We start from the raw sequence: 21,616 nt of genomic DNA, 5'->3' as shown, positions 1-21,616 counted from the left end.
CAGGGGTAGAGAGAACGATATTACATGCAACAAAAGTCAGTGGCTGGAATCGAACCACAGACGTTGCGGTTAAGTCTTAAATATAAAATATGTAATTTCAGCCGCTAGAATAAAGCTGTTTCACCTAAAATATCAGTGTTTCTATGACAATGTTCAGCGACCACCGGACATCCTGGGAGTTTGCCCAGTTTATTTCTCTGATAACTTAAGATCCAGACATCCAATGACTAAAATCCTAATCCAGCTAAAAGATATAGTTAAAAGCGACCTAAATTTATCACAAAAATGTGGCTTAAAACTGAATAAAAGTCAATTTATAACAGTTTCTGTGGAACAACCACAACGCCGATGTATTATCTTGTATGTGTGTAAGTTACTCTTTGGTAGACGCCATTGTAGCGGACAAACACAGCGCCGCCGTATGCATCTTGTGTGTGTTTACTCTTTGGTAGAGGAGGTATGACGCCATTGACAGGCGACCAAATGAAACGGTCCGTTACTTTGATTAAATTACAGATTTCTCTGGGTTTGAAAATTGTTGGAAACATTTGGGATAATGTAAGTACACAACTCAACAAAATATATAACATAGGTCTAGTTGTTTTTAGACATTTTAATGTAGAATAATTACATATTATACCTTTAACCAGTAGGCTACTGGTCCGCTCCAGTCTGGAGCTGGTAAAAGTCACTCTCACTGTAAAGCAACAAGCAATACAGCATATTTCTTGTGACATTCACACACTGTCACAAAATGTCAAATTAAGTAGAGTCCAGTCTTTTTTTTTTTAGCAGTGGACAGTTTGTTCACTCATGACGCAATTTGCAAAAAGTTTCCTTTCTTTTCCTAGTTACGTTGCGTTCACAAACACTTCCTGGATTAAGTTCACAGGCAATATTTTTTCGAATGAATTAAGCGCCACATTTATATATCGCACTGAAGTTGGAGGGAGGACGCCGGGGCGGATGGGGGGGGCGTAGAAGACACATGACTGAGACCCCACCATAGACCGAGGTTCACGTCCTGAAGATCTGCAGGTTGTTAGATTTAAGAGAGAAAAGCTCTTTGGGTTTAAATGTTCATAAACATGTTATTCTTCAAGTCACTGCTGACCAACAACATGATCTTTCTCTAACTTTAACCGAGTGCTGCCAATGTCTAAACATAACCATAAACATTTCATAATACTGTAGTTACCACTAGAAGATATTAAACTGCAAGATCAGATAGTTTGGTGGAGAAAAAAAAAGAACTACATTGTCTCTGAACACATTTAATACTTTCTATGTTGAGAGAAAACATAACTCAACCAGCTTCATGTTTCTAGCAAAATGCATCCACACTGTTTTATATAAAACCATAACGAGAGCAGAAGCTTCCACAGGGGGCACGAGGGTTTACTGAGCGGGGTTGAAAATGATCTCAACTCGGCTGAAACCCTGCAGGAGATTTAAAGAGCGGCGTGTCAAGACAGCACCATCATCGAAACACCAAATGAGGTCATATCTTTTGGAATAATGGTGTTCATCTCTACAGTAGATTTCCACATAGACCACTGAAGCTTTTCTGGAGGCTTGTGGCGACCGTAAAACCTTTCTCAGACACTTTAAGTTGGTGTATCCACTTATTTGTCACCTATCTGCATATTTACTATCTCCTATAACCATGGCTCCCCCCTGTACAGATTGAATGTTTGATGTCTTTTTGCATTCTTGAGCAAAGTAGTGCCTCTACTTTAAATTCATGTCTTGCACAACACCTTCTTACTGCCCCGTTCAACAATGATAAAACTCTTTTTGAATGACAATTTCTAGCAGCAAAAGTGAGATTTGTCACAGCTTTTCAGCATTTGTTACGGCCAGAATAACTGTGACTCATTAAAGATGTATTGGACAGCTTATTAAAGTCACATAAGGAATATATTTCTAGGGTAGTTCATCTAAATCTACTTTATGTGCAGGTTATAAATGTGACTGGTGTATTTGTTGGATTCATTGGTGGAACAGCTTTTGATCTGTGTGTGTTTTTTTTATATATAAATATTTCTCAATGGCAAAGTATGCCACTGAGACTTAACATTTTGTTGGTGGTGTCTGTGTCTCGACACTAGTGAATAAAAACACCTTATTTCAGAAAATGAGTTCAGTTCATCTTGAGCCACATTTCACGATTACATTTTTGTTGCCTCACTCGTTGTTCGTTGTTGTTCTGGGATGAGAGAGACTGGCTGCAGCAGAGATGAGCTCCTGAATACATCTCAAACATTTTGCAAAATAACCTTCAAATAATCTTCAGAAAAGACAGAAAAGAAGAGGTAACAGCATTAATCAGCAAGAACAGAAGAGGAAATATCATCTTCGGATATATTTTTTTGAATCAAAACAACTAACTAGCTGTCAACTGCCAACATTATGAACTGTCCAAAGGAGAAACTGCACTGAGGAGGCTAATAGAAGAGTTATTTTGTGAAGACAAGAAGAAAAATTAAGGGGTTCTTGTTGGTGGTATTCTCTCTCTCTCTCTCTTCATGAACTGGTGTGATATGCAGTGTTTTTGTCCATATCTACTAGGGGTGTGCCCGAATACAAATACATTATTCGGCAAAGCACAAATAGTGGGTTTTATACAAATATTTGTTTCATACAATAAAGAGATAAAGCTGAGCTATTGACACAAGCAAAGTGCTCCCAACAGACTCTCCATAACCTGTTGTTCCCCTTCTCCTTTCCACAAAGTTAGGTTGTAAAAAAATAGGCAATAAATGAAAAGTGCAAAACAATAATCTCCTCTGAAGTTCGTCCCTACACATTAAACGGTGTGCTGTCTCTGTGTTATGGGTGTATAAATAGGTAGAGGTCTGTCTGCAATGAGGTGATGAGTAAAGTTTTAGCTCAGTAATCAGCGCAGTCGTCTATGATCTGGGAGACTCCAGTTCAAGGATTTTTAAGCCTCTTTCCACTTTTATTCAAATACAAATACAGATACAAATAATTTTGCTGCCTCAACAAATACAGATACAAATACAAATACTGGGATCTCTGCACATCCCTAATGTCTAAATCTGCGTCATCGTGAAGAGTGCAAGGGATGATCGTCAGTTTATTTCGGACATGAGAAATACTGGCCTTAGCTGGAGCTGCAACAGAGAGGAAACATCAACAGGACGTAGAAGCTGGGCAAGCACAGAGGAGTTCAAGCTAGGATAACCGTTAACCCATACAAACCGCCAGTTGCAGCAATCATGTTGCCTAATATTTGTTCTCTGGGCAGCAAAATGGATTATATAAGTCCCCAATCAGCGCTGGTCACTTGTTGACATGTAAGAGCCGTCTACATCCAACTGAGACATGTACTTTTATCTCTAAATGCACTTTAATGCTCTTTTTTTTTATACGTTTTTATCATTTTTTTAAAGGGAATTTTTAGATATACAGTATATCTTTACCCTTTCCTATTGTTGCTGCACTGTTGTGGGCTGGGAGGAACAGCATTTTGGGTTTTTTTTTATGTATGCAAATACACAAGAAAATGACAATTAACTAAATCTTGAATCATCCACAGTGACTTGTGGTGTGTGAGTGTTTTGTTTTTGGAGTACGTTTTTCTCTGTTGGACACATCGACTTGTATGGAAATCAAACCTGACAGCGTTTGTTTGTGTTTCTGCGTCCGCGGCCATTATTCCCCGCTCCATATAATGTGAAAAATATGGCTATAATATGCAGATTACATCCTATTTGGGGCTTTAGGTTTTATTGTCTCAATTAATCTAATGGCTCAAAACCGGGCAGTGGACCATATTTTGCTAATTCTCTGGCTGGCATGAGGCCCTCTTAGACCAGACCAGCTGAATAAGGATTGACTAAAGTGTTTAATATGTTGATTCCGACTGGCTGAACTGATTATGGGCTCAAACCCAAAATGCCGCAGACCTGTCACAGGGAAAAGGGCACAACAGAACAGCTGTGATCAGGAAAACTGGCTCCCGGCTGAGCTTTAAAGAGGAGACACCTATCCCTTCCTGTACATACATATTAACAGCCTTTTTTTTTCCATAGCTGACACTGAGATCAAAATATGCAGAACGAATATATATATGCAAATCTGTGCATATTAACTAAGAAATGTAAATATAACGCACCTTCAATCCATGTGTAGGTTAATGGAAATGAACTTTACAGCAGGGAGGCGGCATAAATCAACAGGTTTGGACAATAACAAGCCGATAAAAAATTAAATGTCAACATACTTATGGATGGATAGCGGCGAGACGAGGTGTCAACTTTCAAACAAGCAAATACTAAAAGAGGAGGGGGGGGTGGAGGGGGAGGCTTGTGTCAAAACTGTTACTTTTGCAATGAAATTCATACCAGATGGATTTTTAAGTGTTGGGTATAAACTGGTAGTTAATCCACAGTATAACTTTATACTGTTATACGGATACATATGTGACTCATTAAAGGAAAAGATGGATAAATGATGTGAATCGTAATATCCTGCAGCCTTCACAGTCATCAGATTTCAACCGAATGCATAAGAGTTTTATTCTGGAGACCTGTAGCGGCCGCAAACCTTCCTAATAAACCCCTTTATGTTGGTTTTTACTTTGATTTTTACTTGTATATCTGAAGTTATGTTCAGAAGAACTGTTATATATCCTGCTTTTGGTTCTGCAGATGGAGTTTAGTGTAAATAAACGCAGGAATTTCTTTTCCCACTTTCCCATCAGTGGTTTAGGGGCGTCACTCCTTGTTATCGAATCAGATTCCTCCACGATCTCTAACCGCCGATCACGACTCAGCTGTCAACATTATAATCTGTTTCCCTCTCCGTCGCTGTCAGCTGTCATTCTCCTTCGCCCTGTGTCCCGGAAGCTCGCTGCTCTCCTCTTCATCCCAGATCACCTCTCTGCTCCGTTACTTCGGCACCAGGCCACCAGAAGCAGCGACCTACACCACCAAGATCTACGCCTCTTCATCACCATCACCAGTGTCTAGACTCCATCGGGGGGGGGGTTATCCTATACTACTCTCGCATTCACCTCCCCCCCTTTTATATCCAGTGACATCACGATGGCGCCAAAGACTTTTCCACCTTCATCTCTCATGCTCGTTAAATAAATATCATTTACATGAGTCTCCCCTGATTGAAATAATCGTACTTTAATTAGTGATTTCCTGCCAGAATCACAGGTGCTCCCCTTTATGCTACATCAGAGATGTGTTGCATTACTTTCCAGTTTATTTCCTGCTCTGGTGGGAACAGAAGTTTGTCTCTCTGCCAGTTAAATCATGGATTTCTCTCTTCATCGCTGATGAATGTCTCTGAAAGGAAGCTCTTTGATTCTGAGTAACTGACACCAACTGACATTACATTACTAACTGATATTTACCACTGATGTTTGCTGTTTTTATGTTTTTAAACTTAACTGCAGCTGCTGGAAATATCTGGATGCGTCACCAGTCTGTCCAGTTGTTCAACACCAAACAACAGCTTGGACCCGGAAACTCACTGCACGATGTTTTTTAACGATTTTGAGAGTTTCTGGATGGATTTTCCATCTTTAAAACATTCTCCTTAAACCCCCCGATCGAACCACATCGGACCCACTGACCTGGCTTTGTCTTTCTGGTGTCTGAACCGGACCCGGCCGGCTCTCAGCTCCGCCCAGGTGAAGGTGTCATCCCCGGTCAGCTCTCTGCCCGCCTTCCTCCGGCTTTCCTTCTCTTCTCCCGCCTCCTCCCCTCTGAACAGGACCAGCCGTCCGTTACTCGGGCTCTGGACCAGCTGGAAGATCAGCCGCTCAGACGGGCTGTCGGGGTCTTTCACCCGCAGCAGGGTGGGGGGCAGCGGGGCGAAACCGCCGAGGGGAACCAACAGGGAACCGTTGACCCGGAGGACGGGAGGTTGAGTGTTCACTGAGAGGTGGAGGAAGCGATATTAATGATTTTTGGTGAATCACATGCAAAATAAGATTCTTTAATGTTTCCTGCAGGGAAATAAGTCCGGTTCAAAAAGTCATTAGCAAGAGTAAAGTAAATAAAGGTTATTAAATATAATTATAATGACAAACAAAGTGTAAATATATGTAAGACATGAAGAAGAGATAGAGAAATACAGCATGTTTCTGCAAGTAAACTAATCATTCTGGGATATGACGTCCTGTTATTTTAATAAGATTGGATACATATATTAAGATATTATTACTGCAAAAAAAAGCTATTAAAACTGACAGGTTTCATAAGTCATTTATGATAATAATTGAGTGAAAACTAAAAGAAATAAACTTTCATAACACAGCGAATAACAAACAGCCTCTAATTATTTCAGTTAATACATTTTAATGCTTTTTTTTCTTCTTAAATTGATCTAATTAAAATCACAGCTGGATCAGACTGTGAGTGGGTGGAGAGGACAAGAGGAGGTTATGTAATGAAATGAGAAAATGGGAGAAAGTGTGTGTGTAAGTGTGTGTGTGTGTGTGTGTGTGTGTGTGTGTGTGTGTGTGTGTGGGTGAAATTCGAGCGAGCCATCTCGGTCTTTGGCATTTTAGAAGTCGGCTTTAATTGGACCTGACTTTGTTAGGGAACTTTTTTTTTTTTTTTAAAGATCAGCTCTTTTGAGAAGTCGTGTTATAATCTCATTATATCTCCTCTCTAATGACGCCAACAGGCTCTCGAACATCTCAAACTTTCAGCCATGTAATTACACTCACAAATGAGAATAAGTCTATAATTTAAAACGCTAATTTCTCAACTTTTTTTTCTTTGGTTTTGCAAAAATTTTTAAAAGTAAAAAAAGAAGAAAATTTCTTTCCAAGCAATTTCACTTGATTAACTCGTGTATTAGCTGCAGCTTAAAGGCTTACAGATGTTCATTATTTCCAAAGAAGGAAGCATTTATCACAAAGGGTGCATGATAGCATATTTCTCTACTAAAATTATCCTTTTGTCACGTTTCATAAATCATCTCACAACCGCAGTCTTCTCCTGAAGCTCTCTGTCATTTCCGCCTGCAGGTTGATGACAGCCACTGTTTGAACACAACAAGCCCCAAAAAAATGAGAATACAAGTCTCCTCTAATGACCTGACTGCAGAGACAACGCTCTCTGTGTTATTCAGGACGACCAATTAGTATGCAACCAACAGAAAGGCTCATACTGTCAGTCAGACAGCTAATGTTGAAAAGCTGAAAATAGAGAAAAACTTCCAACGACTCTCCGTAGATTGAGAAGCCAAAGATCAGGAGAAGTAAGACGTGTCACTACGTTGTTCTCTGATAATTATATTCATGTCATGTTCGTCTTTTACAAGCTGTTTTCAACACTCAGCCTACAAAGAGGTGGCTTGCAGTGATGAAACCACAGAGAATTCGTTTTAGCCATTTAGTTTATAGTTTACAGCACAGTCTCAGTGCTTTCATCAAGCCTGTTTCCAGCAGCAGCAGGCGGCTTTTTTTTTTACAGCAATCAAGGTCTGATAAACTCATTGTGCACAACCTGCTGGCACCAAAAATCAGAGAGACACAGTTAGCGACTAGCTGGTGAGGAAAGTGAACATCCAGCAGCGAAGGAGCCAGATGTTTCCAGTCAGAGCTAAAGGTGGAGAGAATTATGTGGATTCATCAGGTGGACACATGCATGACAATGTTGCAGCGTATCTGCTCCGTGTGTGTAATGTAAATAAGACTTAAGGCCTTAATGAGCTAGAAGCATTATGATGTGCGTCAAACTGCCTTGACGCGTCTACTCCGACCTTGTTTCGATTTTTAGAGTCATCTGATGCGCGTCAGTTATCGCTTCCAGTGTGTTTAGGCCTTTAACATGCTGGCCGTGACGTATTTGTAAGTTGGTAAAGTGATGCAGCTTTAAGAGGCTGTTACCAGTAGGAGACTAAAATCAAAACTCCTTTCTTTATCTTTAGCTGTGCATTACTTTGATGTGATTTGATGATTGACAACCTGAACTTTTATTTAACTACAGTTAAATACTTTAAATCAACACAGTTGGGGGAACAACAAGATCAATTTTTAATGGAGCAGCTCCATCACTGGTACTTTGCAGGGCTCAGCGACAGGTGATTTCCTAAGGATGAATTGTGAATTAATAGTGAAAGTAACATATTTTACTGTTAGAGCTGTAGCCTTGGTTTGACAACAGTCACACACACACACACACACACAAAGCCCTTCAGGCTCAGTCATACAGCATCAGGCTGTGGGATCTTTGTGTTAGCTTAACCATTGCATGCCTCGGTTAATATGCCTGTTACCTAGCAACCGCCCATGTTGGTTTGGTTTTTATGTGACATCTTGAGGTCATTTACATTATTTATGTGGCCTTCTTGAATTCATTGCATTTAATAGAAATGACATCACTATTATAGTGTTTGGACTGCTGTCAAATAAGCTCACATCATGAAGTTATTTTTCATATTTATTTGATATTTCATGCAAGTTCAAATGCTTTGGGCCAAACTAAACATGTACAATATTTAGCTTTGGGAAAAACAATCAGTCAAGTTTTGTTTTGATTTAACTCAACTTATTTTTTTAATAAAAACACGAGAGCCCCTGAACTATAGAGACCTGTAACTGTAACACATGTAGTGTGGACAGTGCAGACAGTACTTTCATAATAAAGTACTGGAGCAGAGATCCAAGAGAGACGTCTAATGAGAAGTATTATTATGCTGAATACTGGAATTATTAGATTTTTGACTTGAGGCTTTTAAGCCACTTTTAATCTGTAGGTGTAATTACTGACAGTGTAAAGAAACTCCAGTAGATAAGAGTCCCTGAACTGGGAACAGCTTTAAAAGCCAGAAACCTAAAAAAAAATGGACCTCAAACTGTTACAGTCACAGATATCGATCAACAGCTCAGTCAACTCTATCGATCAATAGATAATAATGGTCATTTTGTGCTACCGTATGGAACAACTGACCATTTTTCACAACTCATGTTATTACCGTGGCAGGTCCTGGTCTTCTTGTCGGCGTAGTATCCGTGTCCGCAGTCGGGGGTGCAGTATCCTTCCATGAGGTAGGTTTGATCCCGACAAGCTGTGCAGCGTCCGACGCCGTCACACAGCACGCAGTCGGTTGAGCAAGCTGATAAATGAAGTGGATTAGCGTGAGTGTTTTCTTTCTGCTTCTTTAACCTTCACTGACTCAAACAACTCAAATTATTTTCATGCATATTTTTTTTTTTTTTAAGTCAAATAGATATATTGAGCTTGCACACATTCCTTCATTTTAAATTAAGTCTCCAACTCCATAAATAAAATATAAGAGAGATAAAAGAAGGATTGTATTCAACAAAGTGTGAACTCTTACATTTGCAGACTTGGGAGGAGGCATCCAGGAAGTAGTTTCTGCCACATTCGAGCACACATTGACCCTGCAGGGTGGCGTAAGGAGGATGGCACTGCAGGCATTGACCGGGGCCTCGACACTCCAGACAGTGTTCATCACAGCCTGGCAGAGAGACGGACACAGCATTCAATACTGGGATAGAACCAGTGGCGTTCACTCATGTGGCGTAAAGGAATATAGTGATGTAGTGACATTGAGGCTTAGATTGGTGGGAAATAGAAAATGTGAGGACAATGAGGACTCAAAATGCATTAATTCCTAGTTTTTCTGTGGTTCATATTTACATTTTAATGATAAAGATTTGACATTTAGGAGAATAACGCAAGGTCGTAGTTTACAGTGATTTTAGAACAGCTAAAGGTCGTTTAGCAACAAAAAAATGCAATAATTTATTGATAACAAATAATGATTCTTCTGCCAAACAATGTAGTTCTTCAGTGATATTTAGCAGAACGGTTGCCAAGCAAACAGACGCAGTGGAGAGCATGCTAATCAAGCTAGTCAAGCATGCTTAAAGATCGGTGTGATAATTAACATTTATCTGGATATCCTCATTAACTGTGCAATCGTTGAAGTAGTGTTCAGTTATGTTAGCACTCTTCTTTGCTGGTAGATAACTTGGGAGACTCAGCAGCAGGACGTTTTTTCCGTTCTCTGTTTAGGAGCGACATCTTCAGGTTAAGCTAACCCACTGTTGCTAACTCAGAGGCTAACTCCCTTCACTTTAATCAGCAGGTGGCAAGAAAGACATGTGAACCCAGCTTTGGTATTGAGCAAGCGGCAACATCCGGGGCTGAGAAATGAAGCCAACGCGGAAGTGCCAAAAACCTGCCTTCTATCTAATGGCCATCAGGTGGCGACTCCACTGGCTGCAAAAAGTCCATTGCTTACGTAACGTAACCATGGCGTATAGGCGTAGCTGCTGCTATTTCACAGTGTGTTTTCAGTTCACTTAAGTTTATTGTAACATTTTGGTCACCTAAAAAAAGTCTTGTTCAGCATTCTAATAAGAGACCAATCAGTGAGTCGGACGATCAGTTTTTCCGGTGAGTACATTTTGTTTTAACGGTTTTAGGCCTGTTTTTCGCTAGCGAAAATTAGCATTAGCATTATCACTGTTAACCATAGATTGTAAATGCACCGTGCTAACCAAGCTAGCAGCTAGCACTATGGTCAGCACCACCTTCTCGTCCAAATATGGTCACTACTGGTCCAAAAATCAAACATGGCGACAGCCAAATCCAAGATGGCGACAGTCACATTGCGACACTCGAGGCTTCAAAACGGCAGTTCGCAAACCAATGGGTGATGTCACGGTGACTACGTCCATATTTTACACAGTCTATGGTATTGAGGAAGTTGTAGCATTTATTCACTGACAAATAGCCTAAACTGCACACACACTGCACTGCTACGTTCACAGCTGTACTGCTAGCTTCATACTCTCTGCTCCGGTCGCCAGCCTCTGTCACACTCTCTCTCTTTCTCCACCACACACTCGCTACTTTCCGCCTTAATGGATACTCGCTATTTTGGCCTGAATTTCAGACATTTGGGGCCGTCTGTCCATCTTTCGCTTGGATTACATTAATAAATCTTGTTGGCTTTTATTGCACTTACAGTAATGTGTGAACATAAATTAAGTAACCGTGGGGGGTCCCATTGAAGGACGCTGCGTTTTAATTGCGTGGTGCCAGAAACAAGCAGGGACCGGCCTGTCTCCTTTCCTTTTTGTCTTCCTCCTCTTTCCACCACTCATCCACACTGAGCCCACCCATTAAATCAAAATTCACAACAAAATCTGACATTTTGAAACAGTCTGGATGGATGACTAATTGGTGCAGTAATTTGTAATGCGGTCACAAGTGTGTGTTTATAGAGTATTTTACAAGTGCTTCGAAAGTGGCTCAGCCAATCATAATCAAGGACCGGAAGTATCCGTTTTATAACAACCATTAAATGATTAAACTGAAGTTCACATAAGATTTAACAGGAACTGTAAAGCATCTTGTGGTTTCTCACAAGGAAAAATTACATCTGAACAGCAAAAAATGAATCAATCAAACAGTTCAGATGTTTAAAAGAATCTTCTGATGTTGATTAACTGCTTTAATATGAAATAGATGATTAAACAAATCTCAGAAAGCAACTTCAAGTGGTCACAATGCACGGAACATAAACATAGATGAAGAATAAATCTGCTACAATAGCCCCAACTGTACATGATGAGTGAGCTTATCTGCTTTTTCATGAACTGACCGAGGCATCTGTCTCCATCCTGATAGGATCCGGGGGAACACCCCTGGGTGCACACTCCATCCTGCAACACGTATCCATCCATGCACTGCAGGCAGTCGGTTCGCAGGGGGCCTTTACAGGCATTACAGCTCCAGTCGCACTCTGGAAACAGGATGGAGGGCAGCAAGGGAGGAGGAGGAGGAGGTGTTCAGGGCATTGGGATTAGAAGTGAGGGGATGTTTGAAGATGAGAGCAGAAGAGAAGAGAAGGAGGGAAAGAGAGAAAAAGAGATTAATAAACTATTTTTTCCAGCAGGGGATTTATTTTAAACCCATTTGTGTTTTTTTTAATTATTTATTACCTGCACATCAGTTGTGTTTGTGCCGTGCTCCATTAATATTAGCAAGAAAATTAAACGTAATTAAGACAAATAATTGTTTAATTAGGACAAATGTGTTTGTTTAAGCTTCTAAATTTGCAGTTTAGTAGGTTACAGCCTTACAAATATGGAAAAGAAGGAAAGGAAAACTAAGATCGACGTTTATATTTTACGTTCAACACTTCACACATAAGCTTTCTTTATGTACTTTAGAGAAGGTCTAATTTCTGCTGTTAAACATTAAAATGATAGCTCATTAGAAAGTTCCTCATTTTATCTCACAGTCAACATGAGACACAGCCACACATCTTTAAAGGTCAACTCTTTCTTCTTCAGTTATTTTCTTATGTGACAGTGAGAGAGTGGGAGGCAGACTATTGTGAAATATAAAAGTTAAGCTTCTGCAGTTTTTCTGAGGATCCAAGAGGGAGGGAAGAGTTAAATAAGTGGTTCCTCGCTAGAAAAAACATCACTGAAACCAAAGTGAATGTAAGTTGTCGGTAGAAGTGCAGATGGGTTTTTAAGAGATTCTCTCAGGGAACTTTAGAAGTTCCCCAGTGGTTGCAAACTGGAAGCCTCCAGAGGTTCCTAGAAGCCCTTTTTAGTTTTCAGAAAGCAGCTAGCAGTGCTGCTTTCTAATGCTCCGGGTTCATCCAGGGTTCAGAGGATTATTCAGGTAGCGGCTGCAGTTAGCTGGAGGGATAAACACAGCGCCACAAGTTGGATGGTTAAAACTACCAGTCAGGGTGGGAGGCACTGTCTCACAGGAAATCAAACAGTATCTAGCCAATAGCGGTTAGCTTAGCCGCTAATCCTGTAACGGACGTGGGAAGTGGTGGTTCCACCTCAGGGGCCGGTCTCTTTGGGCCCCGTACCTAGAAAAATCTCATTATATTGAACCGAGTCACTGATAAAGGGAAGTCTATGAGGTGGCGTTTGTGGGAAGTAAGCCTCACATGAAATGGCTTTCTGTGAATTAAAGCGGATATCTGTGCTAAGCCGGCGTGACAACACGGTCGGGCTGTGTGCATTCTCAACCTAAAGCCCATCTAGTCATTATTCTTTAAGGTTGAGCACAAAGGAAAATGGAAGTAAAACATATTTTCACACATTTTATTTGTGAGAAGTCAGATTCAGTCTGACAGGATGTGGTCCGGTCTGGTTAGCGGGTAATAAAAGTTATGAACAGTTATTGTATGCAGAATGAAAAAAAGGACAAGTTATTCAGTCCAGACATTTATCCTCTGAGGCTCATTTATCAACTTCTCTGTGCACTAGAAGATGTAATACTGAGTTAAAACGCACACACAGAGTGACCCTTTAAACCCAATGTAGCATACCGCACTACAATATGGATGGAGAATAATTTATGAATGTCATAAAGGGCGTTCTATATATCCCCCATTATTAATCCAGAGTTCCCCTCGCCCTCCTCGGCGCCACTGCAGCGTGTGTTGGGTTGTCATGGTGACGGCAGCGTACCTCTGCAGGCTCGGGTCGTAGTGTTGAGGTAGTACTGATGGGCGCAGCTGTCGTACTGGCATTCTCCGAACAGCAGCACCTTGGCCGGGTCGCGGCAGGACGTACAAACACCCGCCATGTCGCAGGTCAGGCACTGGCTGTCACACGCTGCCGGAAACAAAAAAAAAAAAGGTCGGACACGAAGATCAGGTCATGATTTCTGAGACGTCTTCATTTTGCAAAGCGATTTTGTTGTGTTTGCAAATGATGCAACAGCTCATCAGGCAGCGGTTACAGAAATGATTACATCCATTAAGGTTGTGTTGATTAAAAGGCAAAAATAGATAATTTTGGGTGCAGATCCATGCATTTTTTGAATATTTCCACAATTTTCTCTTTAACTACTGCACTGCAAGAGGTATGTCCTGTCTTAATACTTTCCAGTTAATTAATTTGAATACCAATTACTGTAGCAGTATGTGTCAGCTTTAATAAATGTCTGATAATCCCTGTTTTAAATGTTTTCAAGGCAATATAAAGCAACACAAGTACAATATACAGTATGTGTTGCACCTGTATCAAGTATAAAAGTGCTTCTGTTTTAGTAAAAAAGAAACAGATGATGCTCACAAACAAAAGACAAAAGTGGTCGTTCTCTACTTACCCTGACAGACCCTGTGACCGTTGTCATAGTAACCCAGGGGGCATTCGGTAGCACAGAGACCCGAGGGTAACAGAACGCTGTTGGCGGGGCAGGAAGTACAGGAGAGAGGCCCCGCCCCGCTGCAGGAATCACATGACGGATGGCATCCTGGGAAAAAAAAAATAGGTTAGAGTGAAGTTGAAGATGAAACTGCAGAGATTCCCAAGTCGGGAAATTGGGTCACGGAAACATCATATAATTAAAGGAAGACAACAAAGAAAAATATAACTAAAAAAATATACCTAACATCTAATGCAACTAATTGAGAAGTAATATCAGTTGGAATATCATAAACAAAATACATACAAAATAAAAACAACAGTTCAGTGTAATGAAACAATATTAAACATAAAGTATTAAATCAGTATTGCAGTTATGTAAAATCTCATAACTCTCAGAAAAGTTAGATGACTAAAAGCTGAAATATCAACTAATTTATAAGAAAATTATCCTTCAGTTTAAAAATACACGTTCATAAGACTCACTAATCACTATCAAGGGCCTAATCATTCTCAGACCCTTTGAAACCAATCTAGCATATTAATGAACCAAAAAACTTTCACAAATTTCCCTCTGATGTGGCAAAATTCATCCACAGACCCGAATCAACAGGTCAACAGGACATTCAAAGCTTTTCCAGGACATCTTGGGTCATTTTCCAGGACGTTTTAATGACTGGATAACTGCATTACATTTACCAGGACGTGCAGGAGTCTTGTAAAAACAGTAGTGTGTGTGTGTGTGTGTGCTTATTCCAGGCTGTAGTTCTGTGTTTATGTATTTTTTTGTAAAGAAAGTTCATTATTGTGTGTCTATGTTTGTTCATATCTGTGTGTGAATGAAAATAATTGTTTTATTTTCTGTATAGGAACGGATATAAATCTTTTTCGGTGGGTTTATGCATCTAAATCTGCTATTTCTATCTTTCTTGCTTTGTTTCTTTATATATCTGTAGTGTTTGTGTGTGTGTGCGTACGTGCTTATGTGTTTTATGTGGTATACATGATGCGTTCATGTAAATAATGTTCATTATTGTGTGTCTATGTTTGTTCATATCCATGTGTGAATGAGAACAATTGTTTTATTTTCTGCATGGGAACGGATATAAATCTTTTTCTGTGGGTATCTACATCTAAAAGTGCTATTTCTATCTTCCTTTCTTTGTTTCTTTATATATCTGTAGTGTGTGTGTGTGTGTGTGTGTGTGTGTGTGTGTGTGTGTGTGTGTGTGTCCTAGGGCTCAGCTAAATGAGACTCCAGAGGTTTTGCTCTTACAGCTTGAAGCGTCCTGTTTGCGCTCTTGCATTTAAATTTGTTTGCTGATTTACAGCAGATCAGCGTGGAAGCGGCTGCTACCGCTGAGCTGTTCAACCACCACAATGATGAAGATGATGAGGACGAGAATGACGAAGATGATGATGATGAGAAGAATCATGAGGATGAGCGGGTTGATGATGATAGCATTTATGAGATTAAAAGGGGGGGCATGAGAATTGTAATGATGAGAATTATGATGATGATCAGAATTACAATGAGGAAGACGAGGATGATAATGAGAAGGACGATGACTGTCCTCCAATCACTCCTTTCTATAGGTTCACAAAATTAAATCTCCGCTTTCTATTCACAATAAGTGTCTGAAATAGTTATAAAATGTCTGCTAAAATGTGTAAAAATACATATCTCGACTTGTCTAATCAATGATAACCTTTATTATGTTGCAGAATGATTTAATTAGTTTGATATTATGGAAATTCACATATTATTGCATTTGATTTGTTTGATATCAACCAGTGTAAGTGTATCATTTAGCTATGGTTCAGTTTTATAGGATAATGCTTCCTTAATAGGTGAGAATTGTAATGATGAGAATTATCATGATGATCAGAATTATAATGAGGAAGACGAGGATGATAATGAGGACGATGACTATCCTCCACTTACTCCATTCTCTACGTTCACAAAATTAATAGACAAGCCACATTCCTTCTTGAATGTGTCCCTCACTTCTTCCTCTTCTTCTTTGTCTCCGCTTTCTATTCACAATAAGTGTCTGAAATAGTTATAAAATATCTGCTAAAATGTGTAAAAATACATATCTCGACTTGTCTAACCAATGATAACCTTTATTATGTTTCAGAATGATTTAATTAGTTTGATATTATGGAAATTCACATATTATTGCATTGGATTTGTTTGATATTAACCAGTGTAAGTGTATTATTTAGCTATGGTTTAGTTTTATAGGATAATGCTTCCTTAATAGGTTTAATTACAGAATAGAAAATGAAGGTTTATTGATTTTATTGAACCAATATTACAATTTCTAAGTTTGTTCTGGTTCTCATGATGTTTTGACAACAGAAATGAGTGAGTATTCAATTTGCAAGCGTATAATTTTCAGATATTCGATAGGAATTAAATTATCTCCCTTTTATTTGAAGGTCAGTTTTTGTCTCCACACAAAGGAATTAATTAGTATCAGTTTGGTCCCTCGAAAGAGCAACAAAGATCCTTTTTATTTTCAAAACACGCCTCCTAGACTATAAAAGTTTACAACTCTTTGTCTGGCTTGTCTTCAGCTTTTTGGGCTTCTGTTTTTGTTGCTGTGGTGTCTTCTGTGTTGTGTTGTTTTTTTTTCTCTCTCCAGCCATTATGTCCCATGTTACATTTTGGATGTTGTCCTTTCTTATTTTTCCTCTGAGGGCTGAAAGTTGAAATCACAGAGATTCAGCACAGATGCCTGAACCACAAGCCAAGCCATTAGAATAATCTATTATTTTTGTAGTCTCTTATTTTTATCATGTATTTAATCTTTTGACTAGTTAGAACTACATGCATCCAACTCATCATCAGCTCGCCACTGAATGCACCAAGTCTGGGACACTCCCCCCCACCCACTCTCCAGAGAGGCAGTGAACCAAAGCTGTTTCACTGAATCTGCAGTAGTTGCCCTCCACCCCCTCCCCCCTCCTACGCCCCCCCCCTCCCCACCCACACCAAAGATCACAGAGTCTGCATCTCTATGCTGCACTCTTCGGGGAGTCTGCCTCATCATCAGTCCTTCATCACCACATAACAGTAGGAAAACCATCTGCCATGCCTCTGTCAGAGAGTTGATGCAAGAGCTCTCCCAAATTACATTTTATTGGCTTTACTTAGAGTTAATTGCCCTCATTGCATTTTTGACTTGTTTTTGAAAACATAAATTCATTCTGCGTTTGGCAATAACTTGTTAATTTTATTTACTCATTCATTCATTTATTCATTCATTTCAGTTGTATCACCTCTATCCCCTAGTAGTTCAATACATATCTTGATTTATTGCCAAGTCGTTGTATTAGATCAGTCCTACAGAGATGGAGGTCCCTGCGTTCAGAATTTATGACTTTCAGATACAAGACTGATTAATTTGATTTAATTTTTCCCCTCCTAATTAATGAATTAATGTAATGTAATTAATTACATAAATGATTAATTGATAGATCAGTTAATTAATTAAGGGAGGTGGTGTCCCATATAATGTTACGAGTGCTTAATATTCATTTCCGAGTGTAGTAACACTGTGATGGTGATTTTTCTGGGCACAAGCGTCATAAACTTGTGATGAATGGAAACACTTTGGAGAAGACTTTAACTGTACTTACTTTCACTTTGAATGCAGAGCAACTGTGTAAATGCTTATAGGATAATACAGGTTTTCCAAAACACACTAACTCCTCCAAATCCCCCCCCCAAATCTCTGCCTGGTCATTGTTTTGAATCTCTACAGCTAAGCTTCAAAGCATCAACAACAGTGAGCTGAGAGGAAGTTTGGGGATTTGGGTTCTCTAACAAAATCGGCTATACTTTTATAGCCTGCGACAATATGCACTGAAGTCAAATCTACTGCAAAATAAAAAAGAATGCAAGTATATCGCTCTGACAAAGTTAAGACTTATTTATTTGGATGAAGATGATGAGGATGAGGATGACGAAGATGATGATGAGAGGAATCATGAGGATGAGCGGGTTGATGATAGCATTTATGAGATTAAAAGGGGGGGGGGGGAGTGAGAATTGTAATGATGAGAATTATAATGATGAAGATGAGGATGATAATGAGAAGGAGGATGACTATCCTCCAATCACTCCCTTCTCTACGTTCACAAAATTAAATCTCCACTTTCTATTCACAATAAGTGTCTGAAATAGTTATAAAATGTCTGCTAAAATGTGTAAAAACACATATCTCGACTTGTCTAACCAATGATAACCTTTATTATGTTTCAGAATGATTTAATTAGTTTGACATTATGGAAATTCACATATTATTGCATTTGATTTGTTTGATATTAACCAGTGTTAATATTAAGCAAAGAATGCAAGTATATCGCTCTGACAAAGTTAAGACTTATTTATAAAACTGAATGTGTCTTGAAAAATTGGCTTTTTCACTATTTGTTGTTGTCAGGTCAGCAGAGGATAAGAGGTCTCAAGTTTAATGATCTTTGAAATCATTTGGCACAAAGATTTTTCTTGCGAGCTTTATACTCTTGGGCAGTTCCAGCCTGACCTCTGATCTTCATATATATATATATATATATATACTCTGTTTAAGTCAGAGAGTAAAAGTCCTTACTGATGCAGGCTCCGTGCCAGCCGTAGCGGCCCCGCGGACAGTGAGAGACGCAGTGATCGCCCAGCAGCCACGTCCTCGGCGTTTTACACCACAGGCAAATGCTGCCGACGCCCGTCTGGAGGTCCGCTGTGCAGCGCTGACAGTCTGAACTGCACTCTGAAGGAAGGACACACACGAGAGGAAAAGATTATATTACATATATCATAATACGCATAAAGATTATCAAAGTCACTGCTTCCCCATTTTAGTCTGCCATCAAAATGAAAAGTGCTTAGGAAACATTGTTTGGGTATCAGAAGGAAGAAATCATCCTAAACATCACATACTAATAATCTTCATGATATTTGTCATTAAAATAACAATAATAGCAGCTTAAATTAACCTTTTTTTTGCTTTTAAAACAATACTTGGTTATCATATTACTTTGAGCATCACATTTAAAGCCCTTTATAGGACTTTTACTGGATTTTCAGTCATATTAAAATGTTCTATGTCCTCTGATGTCATCAATCACTAGTTATTACCTGAGATGGAGTCGTCTTTTGGTTCTACGTGAGTTAAAAAAACAACGTGTCTTTAGCAAAATAAAGTCATCACAAGTTCTTTTTCTTAAGATGTAAATGTTCTGATCCAAGGAGACAAGTTGATCCAGGGAGCTGATGAATCATAATGCTTTCGGGTGTAATAATTGAACACCAAACCTGGATTTCCAAGGCTATCTACTTATTTAGAAAAGGCTTTTGGATTGATATTTTGTGGGGAGTCGAAACCTTGTTGAAAAGTTTAAAAAAGACAGAAAAAAAAGCAAGAAGCGAAGACTTAGACATGAAAGAACAGTTTGTAACTTTAAGGATGAGGTGAGGATGTCTCATCAAGACATTCGGGGGAGGAAATTCTTGCTAAACACTGCAGAGAAAGACGACACACGGTTCTTTTCAGGTATCTTCTCTCTCTTTCCGTCCGTCCCTGTCCTCCTCTTTCAACTCTCACACTTGGATCACCATTTTTCTTTTAGATAAGTGCCTGTGAATGCTGTCCCTCACAGATATAGAGATCAAATTTCCCCATTTTAGCTTCTCTGCACTCGCTCCCTGCAAAATCCAGTACAGAATTTAAACTCCTTCTCCTCACCTATAAAGCCCTTAATGATCAGGCACCATCATAGTACCCTTTGACCCCGCTAGAACACCAACTCCTCTCCTGTGGAACCATCTTTTGGGTGCAGACATCCTCTCTAGAGCAGACTTAGAAACTTTCCTTTTTGCTATTATCTGCAGCAGCTTATAGTTCAGGCTATATAAAACATATATAAATAACATCGACCTGACTTGACTCACCTCCCGCCTACCCTCAGACCCATATATACTCTCAAAAGTAAACGCAGCGGTGTTGCCCGCGAGGAGTCGAGATTAGCTGAACAATGAGGAACACCTCGGTGGTGTTTTATCTGATGCTATCAGGGTTTTGTCTGGCTGGCACAGTGGTGGGCACCTTATCCATCTGTCTGTTTCAGAGATAACTATCTAAAGGTTGAAAGCACAATAACAGGGGGGCCTTGCAGGTGAAGAGTTGTGTGTCTGCCAGGTGAGGAGAACAGATAAAGGAGGAGGTCACGTGGTTGGGGGGTATTAGCGGGGGAAAAGGGCCTGTCGAGACCAGGAAAGCTCTTCTCTTGTCTTTGAGTGGGATTAATGCAAATGACAAAAAGTTTGGAGGGATTACAAGGTGAAAGCAGACGAATATCAAACGTGACGTGACGACAAGATCTGGATTTAATCAGAAAACTGAAAAAAAGCTATAAAGATCAAATGGTTTCACAGGCATGTTATATTTAACTCACTGTTTCCATGGCCTGGTTGAACATACCTTTATTCATAAGCTGTACTTTCTTTAGTCTAATACTTTTCCTTGCAGCATTTTTTTTTTTCTGTAACAATATTCTGCAGGTTTAGAAGTTAAGAAAAGACGACTCTGCTGGTGTCGGTATTATTCTGGGAGCCTTGAGGGCAAATCCTGTTTACCTTTAGTCTCAAGTCTGGACTTAGAAAGCGAGGATCTGAAGGTTTAACACACAAGTCGACAGATAGATTGAAAACGCTGATTATCAATAATTCATCCCTACATGTTGCCCCGTAGCCTGAGTTTCAAGCTTAACATATCTTCTTTTAACAAGAGTATAAATGTAACAGTTGTATCTGGATGAATAAATGTATACATCAGATTCACTCAATTTAATGGAAAAGCACAACTTTTAAAATATATTTAATGGGAAGTGTTGGACTGTGTGTCGTGTAGTACAGTAATACAAATTTGCTTTGATACATATTTGGCTCAATTTTGGGGTTAATGAGAGGTAAACAGTTGATTGTTTTTGGTGCTTCGTCATGGTTTTGCTTAGAAAAGCAGCTTAGTGAGTCCATGCAATCCACAATTTCTTAAATATAATATCACACAATAGACATTTCTTTTTGTACATGAAATTTAGTGACTTCTTTTAGTCAACAGGCTTAACGACATATTGGAAACCGTTCTAATTAAGCGGGAAAAAACGTCTCTGATCTCTCTTCCTGTGTCTGACAGCTTCTTCTGTTTGTTCTCGTCTTCCTGAAGAGCTGAAATCTAACTCAGACGGTGAGATTATCTCTGCCTCCTCTGACAAAATGCTCGTAAGAAACACACAATCAAACAATCAAATCTCCTGAGACGTGACATCTGCACAGGTGAGTCTGCACTCTCTCCTTCTGAAGCACGTCCAATATCAACAGAGCGAAAGAAGAGAACTTCCTCTCTATCATCTCACGTTCTTTCATATCATCATCGCTTTACAACAAAACATGTA

At 39.5% G+C, this 21,616-nt stretch overlaps 1 protein-coding gene across 3 annotated transcripts in view; it reads right to left on the bottom strand.

Annotated features, from left to right (window-relative positions):
- The window catches only part of fras1 (Fraser extracellular matrix complex subunit 1), a 294,733-nt gene that overhangs the window by 96,248 nt on the left and 176,869 nt on the right, over positions 1–21,616 (bottom strand). For all 3 annotated transcript variants that reach the window (XM_042420806.1, XM_042420807.1, XM_042420808.1), the window contains 7 exons: positions 18,778–18,933; positions 14,118–14,264; positions 13,475–13,621; positions 11,635–11,775; positions 9,337–9,477; positions 8,971–9,111; positions 5,615–5,918 (listed from right to left, as the gene is read on the bottom strand). In XM_042420806.1, coding sequence (XP_042276740.1) covers positions 5,615–5,918; positions 8,971–9,111; positions 9,337–9,477; positions 11,635–11,775; positions 13,475–13,621; positions 14,118–14,264; positions 18,778–18,933 — 1,177 coding nt within the window. The remainder of the gene's footprint in view (positions 1–5,614; positions 5,919–8,970; positions 9,112–9,336; positions 9,478–11,634; positions 11,776–13,474; positions 13,622–14,117; positions 14,265–18,777; positions 18,934–21,616) is intronic.

The sequence above is a fragment of the Thunnus maccoyii genome, chromosome 9 (genome assembly GCF_910596095.1).
Source record: "Thunnus maccoyii chromosome 9, fThuMac1.1, whole genome shotgun sequence".
Classification (NCBI taxonomy): Eukaryota; Metazoa; Chordata; class Actinopteri; order Scombriformes; family Scombridae; genus Thunnus; species Thunnus maccoyii.
The sequence above is the reverse complement of the archived record's forward strand: the minus strand, read 5'-3'. Positions and strand labels throughout refer to the sequence as shown.